The following is a 17235-nucleotide window of genomic DNA, read 5'->3' on the forward strand; positions in this document are numbered from 1 at the left end:
TTGCCCCTCTTCCAGTCCAGCTCTCTGCTGTGGCCAGGGAGTGCAGTGGAGGATGGCCCAAGTGCTTGGGCCCTGCACCCCATGGGAGACCAGGAGAAGCACCTGGCTCCTGCCATCGGATCAGCGCGGTGTGCTGGCCACAGCGCACCAGCCGCGGCAGCCATTGGAGGGTGAACCAACGGCAAAGGAAGACCTTTCTCTCTGTCTCTCTCTCTCTCTCACTATCCACTCTGCCTGTCAAAAAATAAAAATAAATTTTTTAAAAAATCCCTTCTCTTTAAAAAAAAAAAAGATTTATCTTACTTATTTGCAAGGCAGAGTTCCAGAGAGAGAGGGAGAGGCAGAGAAAGGAGAAGAGAGAGAGAGAAAGAATCTTCCATCTGTTGGTTCACTCCCCAAACGGCTGCAACAGCCAGGGCAGGACCAGGCTGGAGCCAGGAGCTCCATGCAGGGACCCAAGGACTTGTGCATCCTCTCCTTTCCACCCCCAAGCACATTAGCAGGGAGCTGGATCCGAAGTGGAGCAGCTGGGACTCCACATGAGATGCCTGCACTGCAGGTGGCAGCTAACCTGCTGTGTCACATCCACTGGTTCACTTCCCAAATGCCTCAAACAGCTAAGGCTGGGCCAGGCCACAGCCAGGAGCCTGCATCTGAATTTGGATCTTCCATGGAGTGGCAGGGACCCAGGTCCTTAAGCTATCCATCGCCTGCTGCTTCTCTGGGTGCACATCAGCAGGAAGCTGGAGTCGGAAGTGGAAGCAGAGGAGCCAGGACTTGAACCAGGCACTCTGACATGGAATCCAGGCATCCCCAAAGCCACTTAACTGCTTTTTTAAAAAATCTTTTTTTTTTTTTAATTTTTTTGAAAGGCAGACCAAGCAGGGGAATTCCACCCCCTGGATATAAACAGACAGAGGACCAGAGAGCTTCCATCTATTGGTTCACTCTCCTAATTCCCAAAACAGCCAGGACTGGGCGAGACTGAAGCCAGAAGCCATGTGGGTGACAGAGACCCCATCACTTGAGCCATCCCCTGCTGCCTCCCAGGGTGCACACTGGCAGGAAGCTGCATCTGAAGCAGAGGTGCTGGGACTTGACCCAGGCACTTTGATAAGGGAAGCGGTGCACCGTCACTTTTCTTTTTCTTTTCTTTCTTTTTTTTTTTTCTTTGTTAAGGTTTATTTATTTATTTGAAAGGCAGAGTTACAGAGGCAGAGAGAGAGAGGTCTTCCATCCACTGGTTATCTCCCCAATTGGCCACAATGGCCAGAGCTGTGCCGATCTAAAGCCAGGAGCCTGGAGCTTCCTCTGGGTCTCCCATTTTGGGTGCAGGGCCCAAAGCTCTTGAGTCATCTTCCGCTCCTTTCCCAGGCCATTAGCAGAGAGCTGGATGGGAAGTGGAGCAGCAGCCTCGTGGGATGCTGGCGCTGCGGGCAAGTTTCCGGTTTTTTGCAGAGCGCTGCTTTGACGCTTCTTGTGCATGCATCCCACTGCATGTGAGCGTTCTGAGGCTTATCTAGGGCCGGTTTGGCTTCACCACAGGGCATGCACATGTGACTGTGTCAGTCCCAACAGTGTTTAGACGTCAATACTTGATATTTAGCGATTTGTAAATATTCATTTTATTGATGAAAAATATTTCCTTTGCCAGTTTTTGCAGATTATTTTGGTAATCTGCAAAGCAGTTTATTTTATTTTATTGTTTATAGTTTTATTGGAGCCAGTGTTGTGCTATGGCACAGCAGATTAATGCAATGCCGGCATCCCATATGGGCACCCATTTGAGTCCCCGCTGCTCCACTTCCAATGCAGCTCTCTGCTGATGCACCTGGGAAGGCAGTGGAAGATGGCCCAAGTGCTTGGGATGCTGCACCCATGTGGGAGATGCGGATGGAGTTCTGGGATCCTGGCTGAGTCCTGGCCCAGCCCCAGAGCTGTTGCATCCATTTGGGGAGTGAAGCAGTAGAAGGAAGAGTTCTCTCTCTCTCTCTCTCTCTGTGTGTGTCTCTTTCTAACTCTGCCTTCAAATAAATCAAATTTCTAAAAGCTGGGGCCAACACTGTGGTGTAGTGGGTAAAGCCGCTGCCTGAGGTGCCAGCATCCCATATGAGCACCGGTTCAAGTCCCAGTTATTCCACTTCCAATCTGGCTCTCTGCTACGGCCTGGGAAAGCAGTAGAAGATGGCCATGTCCTTGAGCCCCTGCACCTGCGTGGAAGACCTGGAAGAAGCTCCTGGCTTCGGATCGGCACAGCTCGAGCAGTTGTGGCGGTCTGAGGAGCGAACCAAAGGATAGAACATCTCTCTCTCTCTCTGCCTCTGCCTCTCTGTGACTCTGCCTTTCAAATAAGTAAATAAATCTTTTAAAAGACTCTTAGAAGTCCTTCCTATAAATCAACAACTATTTTTTAGAAAAGGATTTATTTTATTTATTTGAAAGGCAGAGCAACACAGAGGGGAAGAGACAGAGAAAAGAGCTCCTTCCCGTCCACTGAGTCATTTCCAATTTCCAATGGCCACAATAGCCAGAGCTGGGCCAGGCCCAAGCCAGGAGCACAGAACTTCATCCAGGACTCATACGGGGCTGGCAAGGGCCCACGGATCCTCCGCTGCTCTCCTAGGTGAATTAGCAGGGAGCCGGATCGGAAGTGGAGCAGCTGGGGCTTGACGTGGTGTCCCTAGAGGAACAGGGGATTCGGAGGACCCAGGCCAGGGCTTAAGCCCATGCCACCTCCTAACGCAGTCCCGGCGCTGTCCGGTCGGTTACCGCAGGCGCCCGCAGGAGGTGGCGCGCTCCCGGCGCCGGGGTGCGGTGACAGCCCCTGCCTGTCTGCTCTGACTCCCGCTCACAACGAGCACAGCGGAAGGTCGCGCTGTGAGGCTGTGAGACAGCCGCCGGGACGCCGAGGGCCCGGTTGCGGGGGAGCTGCGTTCACTGGCCGCAGGCGCGGCCCGGCCAGCGCGCGTGCGCCGCGTCTCTGCAGCCGGGCGGGAAGCGGCCCCAAGGGAGGGTCAGATTCCATCCGTCTCGTCACCCGGTCCGGCGCGCAGTTCCTTCAGACTCAACCTAGGGGGACGGCAGCGCGGGGCGCCCGGGGTGGGGTCACAGTCACAGGCCCCCAGCCCCTACCTCCGCAATCCGGGGAGCGCGCCCCTCGAGCGCAAGGCAGAGGCCCTGGGCAGGCTGGGCTGGAGCCCGGGACCATCAGCGAGGTCGCCCTAGCTCTGTGCTCAGCCTCACAAGGGCCAGCGAAGTCGCCAGGACTCCAGAGCCTGGCCGGAAGGGTTGCAGGCAGAGAGCGCAGGGTCACGACGCGCGGGACGTCGGGGCTGCTGCTACACCGCGCCTCCAAGCCACAGGCGCCCTTCCCCCGCACTCCGCCCGGGGTCCAAGTCCGCAGCCCCAAGGCCGGGCAGGTGGAGCGCCGGGCGCGTCACCGCAGGCCGCTCCTGATTGGCCGGCCGCCCCGGGATCGGCGCCGCCGGAGTAACGGGATCCCGGCTGCGGGACGCGGTCCAGAGGAGACGCGAGAGGAGCTGAGAGCCGGGCCGGGACGCGTGCACCATGCCCTACCTGCTCATCAGCACTCAGATCCGCACGGTGAGTACCGGCTGCCCGGGCACCTGGAACCCGTTCCGGGCGGAGGGAGCTGTGGTCGCACCTTCGGCAGTGCCCGCCCAGGCTGGATCCGGAGCCCGCGCGGACACGCCCCCCTCGGCGGCGGAGAGAGAGCTGGGGAAGCGGGCTGAGTGAGCCCCGCTTCCGCAACTCGGGAGCTCCGGTCGGCCCGGAGTCTCCGCGGCCCCCAGCTGGGCCGCGTGCTGCGTCCGCGCCGCGGGGCGAGTCTCCTAGCCGTCCGTAGGGGGGACGCAGGGAGCCCTGCCGGCACACGTGCAGCTCCCAGCCCTCTACACGGAGCTACTGGGCAGGAAAAAAGTGGACAAACCGGAGGGAAGGCGTTGGGAAGGAAAAGAACGCGCTCCTGCGCTGAAAGCTGTGCCAAAACCCTGGCGCGCACACAGCCCCCAGCTGCGTCCTTGGGCACCTCCAGCAAGGACGGTCCCTGGGGCTTCAGGAAGGAAAAGAAAGGCCGGCGAGAAGGGGCCACAGAGGCGGGGAGGACGCCATCCAGGAGTCAGGCACTTTTTCCCGGGCGCCGCTGTCGCCTCCGGGTAAAGCGGGTGCTGGTGGCCCCAGGAGGCCCCTTTGAGCTTCAGAATTATCAGACGGCCCCACCCCATTTGTGCAGCACAGCCCCAGGCGCCGGGGATGCCGGGCAGAGGAAGAGATGAAGGAAATAGCAGGTGGGGTCACCAGGAGGCGGAAGCGTTGGCAGTGTGCCCTTAGGGCAGGAGGTGAAGTGGGGGCTCCTGGGTGGGTATCTGGCCTAGTGGTTCAGACACCAGTTGGGGCACCCACATCCCAAATCAGAGTGCCCGGGCTTGAGTCCCTGCCCCAGCTCCTGCCTCAAGCTTGCTGTTAGTTCCCACACCGGGAGGCAGCAGGTGAAGGCTCAAGCAGATGGGCCCCTGCCTTCCAGGTGGGAGACTGAAGTCAATGCTGCAGGTACCTGGGAGGCAAACCAGCCAACAGGAAGCTTCTCTACTTCTCGAATAAAATACTATTTTTTTTTGAGATTTATTATTTATTTTTGAAAGGCAGAATTGAGGAGAGAGCTTATATCTGCTGGTTCACTCCCCAAATGGCTACAAGAGCCACAGCTGGGCCAGGTGGAAGCCAGGAGCTTCTGCCTGGTCTCCCACACAGGTGCAGAGGTTCAAGCACTTGGGTCATCTTCTGCTTTTCCAGGCCAAAAACAGAGATCAAAGAGGAGCAGCTGGGACAGGATTTGGCACCCAAATGGGATGCCAACATCACAAGTGGCAACTTGCTGTGCCACAATACAGGCCCCATAAAGTATTTTAAAATGTGGATTCCTGGAGCCATCACTGTGGTGTAGCAGGTAGAGCTGCCACCTGCAGTACCAGCATCTCATATAGGCACTGGTTCAAGTCCCAGCTGCTCTACTTCTAATTCAGCTCTCTGCTACTACCTGGGAAAGCAGCAGAGAATGGCCCAAGTGATTGGGCCCCTGCACCCATGTGGGAGACCTGGAAGTGTTGCTGTGGATTTGTTCTGAGAGGAGGAGTGGGGGGGGGGGGGCAAGAGGTGTGGAGTCACCACACAGACCCTGGGAGCTGGGAGAAAGTGGGCCAGAAGTGAGCAGCCCACAGACTCGTTTATTTCAGTTGGTACAGCAGCTTATATAGCTGATGCAGCCAATCCATTCAAGGGGAGGTTTATGCCCTAACCAATCACAGCCTGTTGCCAGGCAGGCTGTGTTGCCAGGTGGTTTCCCAGGGGGTTTCTGAAGATGGCTGAGTAACTGATCCTGAGAAACTGATGCTTGCTTGCCAGTGGCCATCTTGGCATGGCCTTTTCATTCCACCACATTTCCCCCTTTTCATTTATTTTTGAGCAACGGGAGGCATGATTTTTGGCCATACCATTGTTGACCCCGTTTCCATATGTGGCTGTGCCTGTCTTAAGTTGTCCCCCAGGGGATCTTACCCATCGTTGACTAACCAGCGCTCAAAACGGGAGCCCACAGGAGTGCTTGCTCAGATAGGGGTAGGAATGAGGAACAGTGGTAATCAGGAATGGCATGACTGCTCACAGACTGTGGGCCATTCGAGTGGCTGACCAGAGCTAGTGGGGTATAAAGCAGTAGTGGATGTGGCTATGGGCAGTTCCTCAGGGTAGAATGATAGGGCAGGTGCATCTGCTAACAAGGCGGACTCTCAGTCTTGTTCAGCTGGTTCTGGTTGGCTGTCAGTTGCAGGCTTGATGTTTCTGGCTGGTACCCAAATGGGCTGTCCTGCATTCTCTGGAAAGACACAAGCATGGAAGAAGATCCTGGCTCCTGGCTTCAGATCAGCACAGCTCCAGCCATTGCAGTCATTTGGGGAGTGAACCAGCAGATGGAAGAATCTGCCCTCTCTCTCTGCCTCTGCCTCTCAAATAAAATAAATAGATTTTTTTAAAAAAGTAGATTCCTGTGCCCCTTCCTAGATCACCTGGAACTCACACTGAGACTGGGAAATCCATCCTTGGCAATGTGCCCCCAGGTGCCATCTATCTCTTTTTTAAAAAAATATGGCTTCAATGATGTGTGCACAGATATGGAAGGAAAGCAATTCAGACTCAGTTTCTACTACTGTGCACCCACAACACATCTCACTTTTTAAAATTTTTATTTGAAAGAGAGAGGGAGAAATAGTTGGGAGAGAAAGATCTTCAATTTGCTGGCTCACTCCCCAGATGGCCACAACAGCCAGGGCAGGGCCACACCAAAGCCAGGAGCGTGTTTCAAGGCTTCCACCTGGGTGCAGGGCCCAAGCACTGGGCCCATCTTCTGCTGCCTTTCCCAGGCACACTAGCAGGGAGCTGGATTGAAAGTGGAGCACCCGGGACTTGAACCGGCACCCATATGAGATGCTGTATCCAGGCACTGGCTTTATCCATTAAGCCACAATGCCAGCCCCGACGGCTCACTTTTGTAACCCAAAAGGATTGGGGATTTCTCCCCACCATCAAACAAGCAATTCATGCTGCTAGAGGAGACACCAGCTACTCTCCCTAAAAAGCAGCCCAGTGAGCCACTCCCCATTTCCTGCTGGTAACCACAAGCCTGCTTCCCGTCTCCCGCTGCCACCTTCACTTGACTTACCCAGGGTCGGCAGGGTCACCCACACTGCAGTGTCTGTACGTGAGTCCACCCTACTGCCAGGGAAGATTCCAGCTGACAGCGCTGGGGCCGCTTCCTCCTTTGAGCCACTGTACTGCGACCAGTGCCGCTGTGAGCGTTCATGGATGCGCTTTCACCTCTTGGCCTCCAGGTGATGCTGATGTCCTCAGACGTGGGTGCCGGTGCCTGGCATGAAGGTGCCAACAGCCGTGCAATGCCCAGCGCAGCTGAACGGGGCTGGGGAGGCCCAGTGCTGCTCGGCTTCATCCCTGAGGGGCTCCAGCCCGTGCTGGCTGGGCCTGGTCTCCTGCAGCCTTGATCGGCAGCTCACTCAGGGCCAGCGGGCAGGGGAAGAGGAGAGTGGAGGCCTGACAGCCACCGTGGCTTCCCTTGCAGGAGGTGGGCCCCACCATGGTGGGCGATGAGTACTCGGATCCAGAGCTGATGCAGCATCTGGGAGCCGCCAAGAGAATTGTCCTTGGAAACAACTTGTAAGTAGCTGCCCCCACACTGGCCCCTGATCCCTTTACACTCCCCCCAGGTCCAGGGGCAACAACCCCTGCCTGCTTCCTGTCCCCTCTAGGGTCTGCCACGGCCTCCCTATGCCCCCCGAGGCCTCCCACTGGCCTCCGTCACAGGGCGGCTCATGCTTCACAAGTCTGCTCCCTGGGTCTCGGCTGCCGGAAGCAGCCTGCTCCTTGTCCTGCCCTCTCCTCTGGCCCCCATCAGGCAGACAGGCACAGTGAGGAAGGATTCTGTCTTGAAGAGCTGGCTGGGTCACCAAGCTAAGCTCTAGCAATCAGAGAGCAGGAGTCCGGCTCGGCTGCTGCCTGGGACAGGGCCGCTTCCCTCGGCGTCACTTGCACCAGCGCCGTGTCTAAGCCGTGACCCCTTCTTACTCACTAGGCAGGGGACACTCTGGCTACACAGGCTTAGAGCTCCAGAGAAGCTGCTGAAGGGAGTCCCAGGTCACAGGGGGCAAAGAGAAGGGAGCCAAGCCCAGCCCCGAGGGTCGAGGTTGGAGACAGAAGCCAGCCCCTTCGCTTTGCTGTGGAACACCTGCCTCTAGGTGCCCAGTCGCGGCTTGCGCGCCTCATCTGCTTCCTGACCCTGCAGCATCAGTTACACGTGGGAGAAAGCACCCTGCCCCGCGCTGGGCACGGCACGGCCAGCCAGGCCGGCGGCAGGGCGGCCCCGGGAGAGCAGCCACTCTTCCTGAACAGCACCCGCTCCAGCCTCCCACAGCCGCTATCAGACCAACACGCGGTCTACTCTCTGTGCCGCTGGGCAATCCACACACTCCCGTTTTCTCGAGAATACCAGGGGTCTTCAAAAAGGTCCTGGGATGTATAAGAAAATCTATCCATGGATTTCAAAATTTTCTTGCACCAAGAAATACCGATTTTGTAATTTTTTTTTTTTTTAAGATTTGAATGACCTGGAAGGCAGACTCAGAGAGAGAGGTCTTCCATCTGCTGGTCACTCCCCAGATGACCCCAACAGCCAGGGCTGGATCAGGCCAAAACCAGGAGCCAGGAGCGCCATCTGGTCCCCCCCACATGGGCCATCATGTACCGCCTTCCCAGGTGCATTAGCAAGGAGCTGGGTCAGAGCGGAGCAGCTGGGACTGGAACCAGCACTCAGACAGAAGCTGCGGCTCACCCTGCTGTACCACAGTAGCCCCGTTTCATTCTGCTGCTGCTTAAACTTCTTGAGTGCCCTCCGATGGTGGCATCATTAAGTTGCTGGGAGGAATGAATGAGATGGCACAATGGACAGGCCTGGCAGGGGAGGGGCAGGGCAACACGCTAGGGAGCACCTGGCCCGTGTGTCTACCACGAGAGCTCGGCCAGGCCTGGCCGGCAGCAGGTCCCAGCTTGCAGGGGCCTGCTCTGTGGAGCTCCTCACCCCCGCGCTGGTGTCTCCGCAGCTCTGAGTACTACGTCAACGACCCTCCTCGCATCGTCCTGGACAAGTTGGAGCGCAGGGGCTTCCGGGTGCTGAGCATGACCGGAGTGGGCCAGACGCTGGTGTGGTGCCTGCACAAGGAGTGACCCTCACGGAGGGGCTGCCCCCCCCCCGCCTTCTCCCACTCAGCCGGCCTGGGGGGATGGGGGCAGCAGCCCTTGTCCCCGTGTTCCCAACTGCCCTACAGCTTCAGGCCTGGCCTTGACCAGCTGTGCTCTGTGGGTTGGCTGCCCCTGTCAGCAGCTGGGCCCCCAGTGGAGGGCGCCCTAGGCCCGGGTCCTTGGAAGCTAGTCCCCCCCCCCCCCAATAAAAGGCTCTGCCCCGCGGGCCTCCTCTGCTCTGCCTGTGCTGCGCCTCCCATCCACCTCCCAGGGTTCCCCGGGGCTGGGGCTGGAAGAAGACTCTTTAAAAAACAAAAGTTTATTATAGAGTCTTAAAGGGGCTGCGGGTTGGGGGCTGGTGCTCTGGTTACGTGGGCGGCCCCTCCTTGTCCTCCTGCTGCATCTGGGCGATCAGCTGCTGCCGCTCAGCGGCCTGGCGCATGCGCATCATGACGAGGCTCTCGTAGTCCCTCTCCGACCGCACTGAGCCCTGGAGACGGAGGGGACAAGGCAGGGTCAGCAGCAGCCAGGCAGAGCCCCAGACTCCAGGCTCAACGGACAGGGCCCAGGCAGAGCTGCGGTCTGAGTCGGGAGGGAGGCGGCTGGCGGAAGGGAAAGCTCGAAGGGCAGCCTTCTGGAACCCACGCGGCAGGGGCTCTCCTCGGCCAGATCCCCCACCACCTTTACCCAGGCCCCCCCATCTGCATCCGCTGTGGTCATCTCCCGGGGCTCCAGCCTGGCCCCCGGGCCTTCACCTGCCCAGCGTGGCTTCTGCCCGCACGGGTTCCCACCTCAGGCAGCGACGGTAGCAGCCGGCCCCGCCCCTGCTGCCTGGCCTCCCGGTGGCCTGGCTGCTGCTGAGGATGCTAAAGGGAGCCCTGCCCTCCAAACAGCCGGCGCTGCCCCACCCCAGGATGGAAGCCAGCGTGAGGCCGCGTGCCTTCTAAAATACACACCAGGGCTCCCAGCTCCTTTATGATCTTGCTAGCACAGTGCGATTAGGGAGTGCTGTATTTTAATAATCAAAAGAATAACAAACAGCCACCTCAGGGGGCCGAGGCTGTGGGCTGGAGAAGCAGCTCAACAGCAGAGCCCTGATAAGGTCTGCAGTGCAAATTAAGTCACTTCCTCCCTCCCCGTGGAAACAATCCTGTGGTCCCAAGGGCTTCTTGGGTAAGCGCAGCCCACCAGAGCCAGCAGAGGCGAGCCAGGGCAGGGCTTGGAGGTGCCGTGGCTCCACCCGGTGGCACACCACGCTGGCGCCGAACAGCCAGGAGGAAAGTTTGGTGGCCAGTGAGCCAGGAAATCGGAAGGGAGTGGCTGGGGTTCAGATGCTAGGCCCTGGCCAACTGGTTTGGGGTCAGGGGTGTAGAGAAACAGGAAGTGTTACTCTGCTGGGAGCCCGGGACCCCCCCCCCCCCAACAGCCTCGGTGCTGGCCCAGCCAAAGCCTGCTGAGAGTTCCCAGCAGCCCCCTCCCCTGAAGGCCCAGCAGCAGGGGAGGAGGGGTGTGCACAGGCGGTGGCGGCAGCTGGGGGGTGTCTGGCCTTGGCCGCCCTCCCCCTGCCAGGGTGCTGCCTGGGCAAAGTGAGGGACTATGAGGAAGCTGAGCCACCAAGCTGGATGCTGGCAGCCGCCCTGACAAGAAAACTCAGACTCACCTGCGGCCTGCCCAGAGCCCCGCCCTGGGAGGCGTGGAGCCAGCAGAGCTATGGGGCCCGCTCCCCTCTCCCCGCCCCCCATTCCTGCGGGCCCAGCAAACAGAGCGCCTGTCACCCCAGGGCTGAGTCAGCCGCACTAGCCACAAGTCTCTTCCTTCCCCTGCCTAGCCTGCCTTTCAACTAACTCCCACCTCCCTGGGCTCCTCCCACCCAGACACGCTGGGGGTCCGGGGTGGTGGGGCTGGGATGCGACAGGAAGTGGCCCGGTGACACAAGGCAGGGCTGCCCCCAGAGGAATCTTAGGCGCTCCACTGCCCTGGGGTGTTGGTTGCGGCTGCCCCATCCCTGCACGCGGATGCCGCAATTACCTCAGAGCAGGAAGCTGGCTTCCCACCTGAGTCAGCTGAGAACACAAACGCGGCCCCACGGCCGCACACTGCCACAAACAGCCAAGCCACTCATCAGAGGCCCAGGCCGCCAGCGGAGAGGGCACAGCCCTGCACTGCCCTGCACAGGCCGGGGACCGGGCGAGCTGGGGCCCATCAGCTCCCGCCCGTGCAAGGAGGGCGGCTGCCGCTGCCCAGAAGACCCGTCCCTGCCACCCTGGTGCTGCCCGGCTCCGGCTCCGTAAGTGCTGCTCCTTCCTCCGGGGTTTTTCCACTGCCCTATCAAGTAACCAGGCCACTCCGGCCCCGTGGGAAAATCGTCGCTCTCCGCTCTCCTGGACAAAAAAGCAGCCTCCTCCTGGGGCCTCCGCTCACCATCCCCGATGCTGGCCCAGGGCTGCAGAGCACGAGCCCCCAGGCCCCTGCTTCCCTCCCACTAGGGCGGCTCCCTGATCCTTGGCTTCACTGCTCCGGCAGGGACGCAGTGGTCGCTGGCTGCTCTTGAATGCTGGGCTTCTGGGTGCAGGGCCCGTCTGCTGGCTCCCAGGGTCCCATGGAGACCCGGCGGAAAGGCTCCTTCCGCAATGCCCCCTTCTTCAAGCGGCTGACCCTGGGGCGGCCCCGGCGACTCTGGCGACAGGGCAGCGTGCTCAGCCAGGCCAGCACGGCTGGCGGTGACCATGAGGAGTACAGCAACCGAGAGGTCGTCAGAGAGCTGCGAGGGAGGCCGGATGGCCGGCGCCTGCCGCTGTGGGGGGACGAGCAGCCCCGGGCCACCCTGCTGGCCCCACCCAAGCCCCCGCGCCTCTACCAAGAGAGCTCCAGCTGCCCCAACATCCTGGAGCCGCCAGCCGCCTACACTGCTGCCTACTCGGCCACCCTGCCCTCGGTGCTCTCCCTGGCAGGCCCCCTCCACCACTCCTCAGAGGACCTTGTGGACACTGCCCCCTTCCAGAGGCCGCCTGGCCCGGACCTCAACGATCCCTTCCTCTCCTTCAAGGTGGACCTGGGGGTGTCACTCCTGGAGGAAGTTCTGCAGCTGCTGAGGGAGCAGTTTCCCAGTGAGCCCAGCTCCTGAATGGGGGCGGGGCGGGGCAGAGCTGGGCTGATGAAGGGGCTAGAGGCTGCGGATGCAAGTCGTGGTTAAGGAAAAGGCAGGGATGGCAATCGAGGGCACGGCTGCCCCCTGGATCCTGAGTGGTCTCTCGGGTCACCCCAGCAAGGTACGGAGGGAAGTTGGAAATGGTGAGGAAGCCTGAAGGAAGCTGGTGCAGCCAGGGAAGGGAGCCACACCCTGCAACGCAGGAACCCGGCAAAGGCCTGCAGAGTGGGAGGTGGCACAGGGCGAGTCGCGGAATGGGAGGACACAGACTGGGCCGAACCGATCGTGCCGTGCGCCGGCCCCTTCTGAAGCCACTGTCAACACACAGGTCCCCGCACAATGCTGGGCAAAACTGGTCCAGCCCAGGCCGAAGAGGAAGGTGGGAAGACCTGAGGGGAGATGGAGGACAGGCCTGACTTTGTCCAATGTGGCAGCCACTTGCTACATCTGGCTGTTGAAATTAACTGAAATAAAATACAAAACTCGGTTCCTCAGTCCCACATTTCAAATGCCCAGCAACTCCACATGGTTAATGGCTGCAAGAGTAGAGGGTACAGGATGAACATTAACATCCTGGGGTTAAGTTTCACTGAACAGCACTGGCCTCGGGCCTAGAGCCATCAGTGGCGTGTAGAAGGGACAAGCATCCAGGGGATGCACAGGCAGGCCAATAGTGACATAAGTGATAACTCAAATGATCAGCAGCCTGTCAACACAGCTGTCCAGAGCAGTCCCCAGTGCCACGGAAGGCAGCTCTAGGCAGTGGCAGCCAAAGCCACAGGCACAGTTGGTAATCAGGTGCTGTGGGGGTTCCCAGAAGCACTGGTGATGGAGCTCTTGGGAAATGCAGCTGAACAGTGGCAGATGCCCTTCGTAGGAGAAAAGCCTGAATCGGGGGGAGACTCTCAACCATGAGGAGGCAACAGCTGGTCTCCAGAACCCTCCTCCAGGACTCGGGGGGCTCTGCCCTGCCCGAACCTCTGACGATGGGCCTGCCAGCTGGGTCAGGGCTGTGGGTTGTGCTTCTGCCTCACCCCGCGGCCTGGCCAGGGCAATGTGGTTCTGACACCCAGGCCTCTTCAAGCCTGGCAGAGGAGAGGGGAGGCTGCAACACCGCTGCCTCCACAGGCCCTATCCAAAGCCTCCCCTTTCCTCCCCTGGCCCAGGTGCCAAGCTGAAAGCCTCCCTTGTGGCTTGAGGAGCCAAAGAACAAGACTCTAACACAGACTATGGAGTGTCCCATGAGGCCGTGGAATGCAGGAACTTAGTTGTAGGAATGAAGTCTCTAGACTGGGTCCCGAGCTGGGCTAGAACCAGTTCCTGTTGGTCCGCTGTCCGCGGTCTGAGCACACTCACAGAGCGCTCTGGCACGAGGAGAGCTGGGTTGGTGGAGGGCCACGGGAGCAGTGCCCTGCGAACCCGCCGAGGAGGCAGACCGCAGGCACCCAGGCTGTTCCACAGAGGGACCAGCCGGGCCGCAGCTTGCCCCAGAGCAATCTGTATCACCAAGGCGGGGGGGGGGGGGGGGGGTGTGTGGCCCAAGCCCTGCCAACCCCACTTCTGCCTCCAGACTGGAAAATGCCAGGGCCAGGGGAGGGGCTCTCACGTGAGCCTTCGCGGAAGCTGAGGACTGAGAGCCGGCAGTGAGTTGAGCTAGCCTCAGCTAGGAGGCCTGTCCCTCGTGAGTACGGCAGGCGGTGGCCCCGCATCAGCAGGGCAGCTTCTGAAGAGAGACCGCCCTGGTGGGCCCCTGTCTGGTGCACACTCACACCTGGGAAACTGAAGAGCTGGGAGAGGACGCAGCTGCCGCGGTCACCTGCCCCTCCCCTGCAGCTCCGCGTGGGCCACACCCCAGCTGCTTCCCTCCAGGAGCAAAGGCAGCAGGAGCCCTCTGGGTGAGGAGGAGAGCCCACCAGCAGCACCAAGTGGCAGGAAAGCAAAGCCTAAGAACCCTGGGTAGGGTAGAGCCCCCAGGGCCTTCAGGGGGGAAAGAGGCCAACAGGAACCACAGGCCTCCAGCTTGGGTTGGTGGCCCGACCAGTCCCACTCCGCTGTATCTGGATAGACAGTGCCCCCAGAGAAGCCCAAACAGGAAGAGGTCCCCCAAGGCCAGAGCAGGCCCAGCTGGGCGAGGCCTCTCTCCTCACCTTTGACAGTCCTGGGCGGCCAGGGCCCGCCACGCCCTGGGGCTGTCCCTCCAGCCAGGAAATCTTCAGAGGGTTATCAATCAGGCCCACTTCATTCTGCACAGCCAGCTCCTGCCAAACAGAGCATTCAGTCCTAGACCCACTGTCAAATCAGCCACAGAGGGCTCCCCCAAGCCCACAGGGAAAACGGAACCAGCATTCTAGTCTTGCGAGCAGAGCTGGCAACCTCAACAGCCTGCAAATGATGGTGTGCTGAAGCTCCAACCCTTCTCAGGGGACGGGGGAGGCCCTGCTCATCTGGGGGAGCGAGGACCACAAGGCTGCGAAGGCAGTGTGAGGGCCTCCAACCTGGAGGGGTGGGGCAGAGGGTGTGGAGCCAGCTGTCCGGAACCGGAAAGGCCCTGGGCCTCCCCTTCATCCCAGAGCACTCACCCAGCTGTGCCAGGAGTCAGGGGCCCCGGCGGAGCCTTGGCTCTGTACAGACCCAGAGATGCCCTGGGAGTGGACAGCCTAACTCGGGGGCCCGTGGGATAGGGCTCCTGCCCTAGATGACAGGGCACTCACCGCAGCCTTGACAGTCGCAAACTCCACCACAGCAGTGCCTGCCCTCTTACTGGAAAGCACCAGGTTGAGGACCTCACCATACTGTGGGGACAAAGGGAGCCCAGTAAGCATGGCTCAGCCATTAGCCCAGCTCAGCCCAGGGAGCACACACAGCCCTTGTAGCTGCAGATAACTCCCCATTGCTGGCCGGAGCAGAAATAGGAGGGTCGTGTTTGGTTTTTTTGGTTTGTTTTTTAAGATTTATTTATTTATTTGAAACTCAGACACACAGAAGAAAAAAGAGAGAGAGAGAGATCTTCCAACTATTGGTTCACTCCCCAGATGTGCAACAGCCAGGGCTGAGCCAGGCCGAAGCCAGGAGCCAGGAACCAGGAGCCAGTGTCATCCAGGTCTCTCATGTGGGTGGCAGGGCTATCTTTTACTGCTTTCCCCAGGCCACTAGCAGGGAGCTGGACTGGAAGTGGAATAGCTCGGACATGTACCAGTGCTCATATGGGATGCATCGCAGGTGGAGGTTTTACCTGCTATGACACAATGCCCACTCCAGGAAAGAGTGTTTTTAAATTCCCTCCCTCCCTCCCTCCCTCCCTCCCCCTTTCCTCTCCTCTCCTCTCCTCTCCTCCCCTCTCCTCCCCCCCCTCCTCTCCTCCCCTCTCCTCCCCCCCCTCCCCTCCCCTCCCCTCCCCTCTCCTCCCCTCCTCTCCCCTCTCCTCTCCTCCCCTCCTCTCCCCTCTCCTCCCCTCCCCTTTCCTTTCCTTCCTTAAATTTGAGAGACAGGGATGGAAAGCTTCCTTCCACTGGTCCACTCTAAACGCCACATTGGTTGGGCCAAGTTGAGGCCAAAGCCAGGAACCAGGAGCTCAATCCAGGTCTCCCACCCGAGTGGCAGGGACCCAATTGCTTGAGCCCTCAGCTGCTGCCTCCCAGAGTCCACATTACCAGGAAGCTGGAGTCAGGAGCTAGAGCAGTGGATTGAACCGGGTACCCTGACGCGGGGTGCAGGCACCTTAACTGCTACACTGAACACCTGTCCCATACAGACTTTTTCCTCGGTAATACAGGACAGCAAAGTAGAGCTAAGGCAAGATTGGAGACCCGGACTGGCATCCTGGCATGGATGCCCCAGCGGGCTACAGCAGGGAAAGGGGGGGGAGGGCCCTGTGCCAGACACCCCCCCCCCCATACACTCAGCCACGCCCTGTGCTTCTAAGGGAGGTAAGGGCCAGACAGAGGCAGTGAAGGAGAAACACACGTGGCAACACAAGTGAAAGGAAGACCAGGACCTGGGAGAAATCAGCCAAGACAGCCCCCCTCCAAGAAAAAAAAAAACAAAAAACAAAACACAGCCGGTAGAGATGTCAAGGAAAGTTCGGGCACAGAGGACCCTGGGGTTGGGCGGAGATGCAGACTGGGGACGGGAAGAAGAGAAGTCACCGGGGCAGACCTTTTGCAAAAGCCGCAAGAGGACATCTTCAGAGTAGCCATCTTGGGACCCGTCCTCCTTGCACTTCCACTTTAGCTGAAAAGATAGCACCATTCAACACCAACCGTGCTGACCAGCACCAGACCCCAGAAGTGAGCAGGCACTTCCTCATCTCCGAGCACCGGTGACCTGGGACGCACCACCCAAACCCGGTTGTCCCCTTGAAAACCAAGAGGCACCCGCTCCAGAGCGCTTCCTGCGCTGTGAGGCGCACCCGCAGAGGGCTCTGGGGTGTGCGGTACCCTTGCCTTTTGTGGGGAGCTCTGAGAGGCAGTCCTGGCCTCCGGGCAGCCCCTCGAGCCACGGGAGCCTCTGTTGTTGCTGCAGGGAGGCAGGGCAGGTGGCCCGCAGACCCTGCCTCAGCTCACCTTTAGTTTAGGGGTTCCTTTGGCTTCACAATGTTCTGCCTTTCCTAGAAATGTTGGGGAAAGATGAAAAGAAGAACGTACGGGAGTCAGAGGTTCTCCCAAAGGGGATGCAGGCCAGGGCCAGAGGGACCTAGAAAGGTCACACCTGCCCTGGTGAGGGGCCTGATGGGCCAAGGGGATGCAATCCCACCCCCGCTCCCAGAGAAACCGCCACCCAGGTTTCCACCAGAAACCACCTCCAGCCCTCCTGGAGGTCACCTGGTAGTGTTCTCCAGACGAAGGGCTAAGAACACCCTGTGGGAGCAGGAGACAGAGACAGACCACCCAGTTCCACTGAAACAAAGTGTCCCAAGGCCTCCCTCCGGGACTTGCTCCATAAGAAAGCCACCTCTGCCAGGAACAACACAACCACGGCCAGGCCATCTCAGGCATAAGAAAAAGCGAACAGGCCCAAGAGAAGTGGTAGGAAGAAGGAGCTGGGGCATGTGACAGAGCTGGGGTGCTACGGATGCTCCTAGGGTTCCAGCAACTCAACTGAGCACCAGTGCAGCCGCTCTGGGCACTGCGGAGCCGCAGGGTCGGGGCACGATGGCTCTCACCTCTCAGCCTCTGCTCCCGTTCCTGGCGCATCTGCTCCTGCACCAGCCTCTGCTGTTCTTCTAACTGCCGCGAACCTTCTTCTCGGAGGCGTTCAATCTGCAGAGT

At 59.6% G+C, this 17235-nt stretch overlaps 3 protein-coding genes across 3 annotated transcripts in view; 2 read left to right on the forward strand and 1 right to left on the reverse strand.

Annotated features, from left to right (window-relative positions):
* The first annotated feature begins 3401 nt into the window (after positions 1 to 3401).
* Positions 3402 to 9022, forward strand: GCHFR (GTP cyclohydrolase I feedback regulator). The gene is made up of 3 exons (XM_062205650.1): positions 3402 to 3603; positions 7148 to 7242; positions 8682 to 9022. Exons 1-3 carry the CDS (start codon positions 3568 to 3570, stop codon positions 8803 to 8805), a joined length of 255 nt encoding a protein of 84 aa, XP_062061634.1. The 5' UTR covers positions 3402 to 3567; the 3' UTR covers positions 8806 to 9022.
* Positions 9023 to 9122: 100 nt separating this feature from the next.
* Positions 9123 to 17235, reverse strand: part of DNAJC17 (DnaJ heat shock protein family (Hsp40) member C17) — a 35647-nt gene continuing 27534 nt past the window's right edge. The window contains exons 6-11 of the mRNA XM_062205648.1: positions 17130 to 17226; positions 16531 to 16574; positions 16124 to 16198; positions 14680 to 14760; positions 14116 to 14226; positions 9123 to 9310 (exon numbers count right to left, since the gene is read on the reverse strand). Coding sequence (XP_062061632.1) covers positions 9188 to 9310; positions 14116 to 14226; positions 14680 to 14760; positions 16124 to 16198; positions 16531 to 16574; positions 17130 to 17226 — 531 coding nt within the window. The 3' untranslated portion in view covers positions 9123 to 9187. The remainder of the gene's footprint in view (positions 9311 to 14115; positions 14227 to 14679; positions 14761 to 16123; positions 16199 to 16530; positions 16575 to 17129; positions 17227 to 17235) is intronic.
* On the forward strand, positions 9306 to 12459 carry C11H15orf62 (chromosome 11 C15orf62 homolog). Its single transcript, XM_062205649.1, has one exon. The coding sequence runs from the start codon at positions 11372 to 11374 to the stop codon at positions 11942 to 11944; it is 573 nt and encodes a 190-aa protein (XP_062061633.1). The 5' UTR covers positions 9306 to 11371; the 3' UTR covers positions 11945 to 12459.

The sequence above is a fragment of the Lepus europaeus genome, chromosome 11 (assembly GCF_033115175.1).
Source record: "Lepus europaeus isolate LE1 chromosome 11, mLepTim1.pri, whole genome shotgun sequence".
NCBI classification, from domain to species: Eukaryota; Metazoa; Chordata; class Mammalia; order Lagomorpha; family Leporidae; genus Lepus; species Lepus europaeus.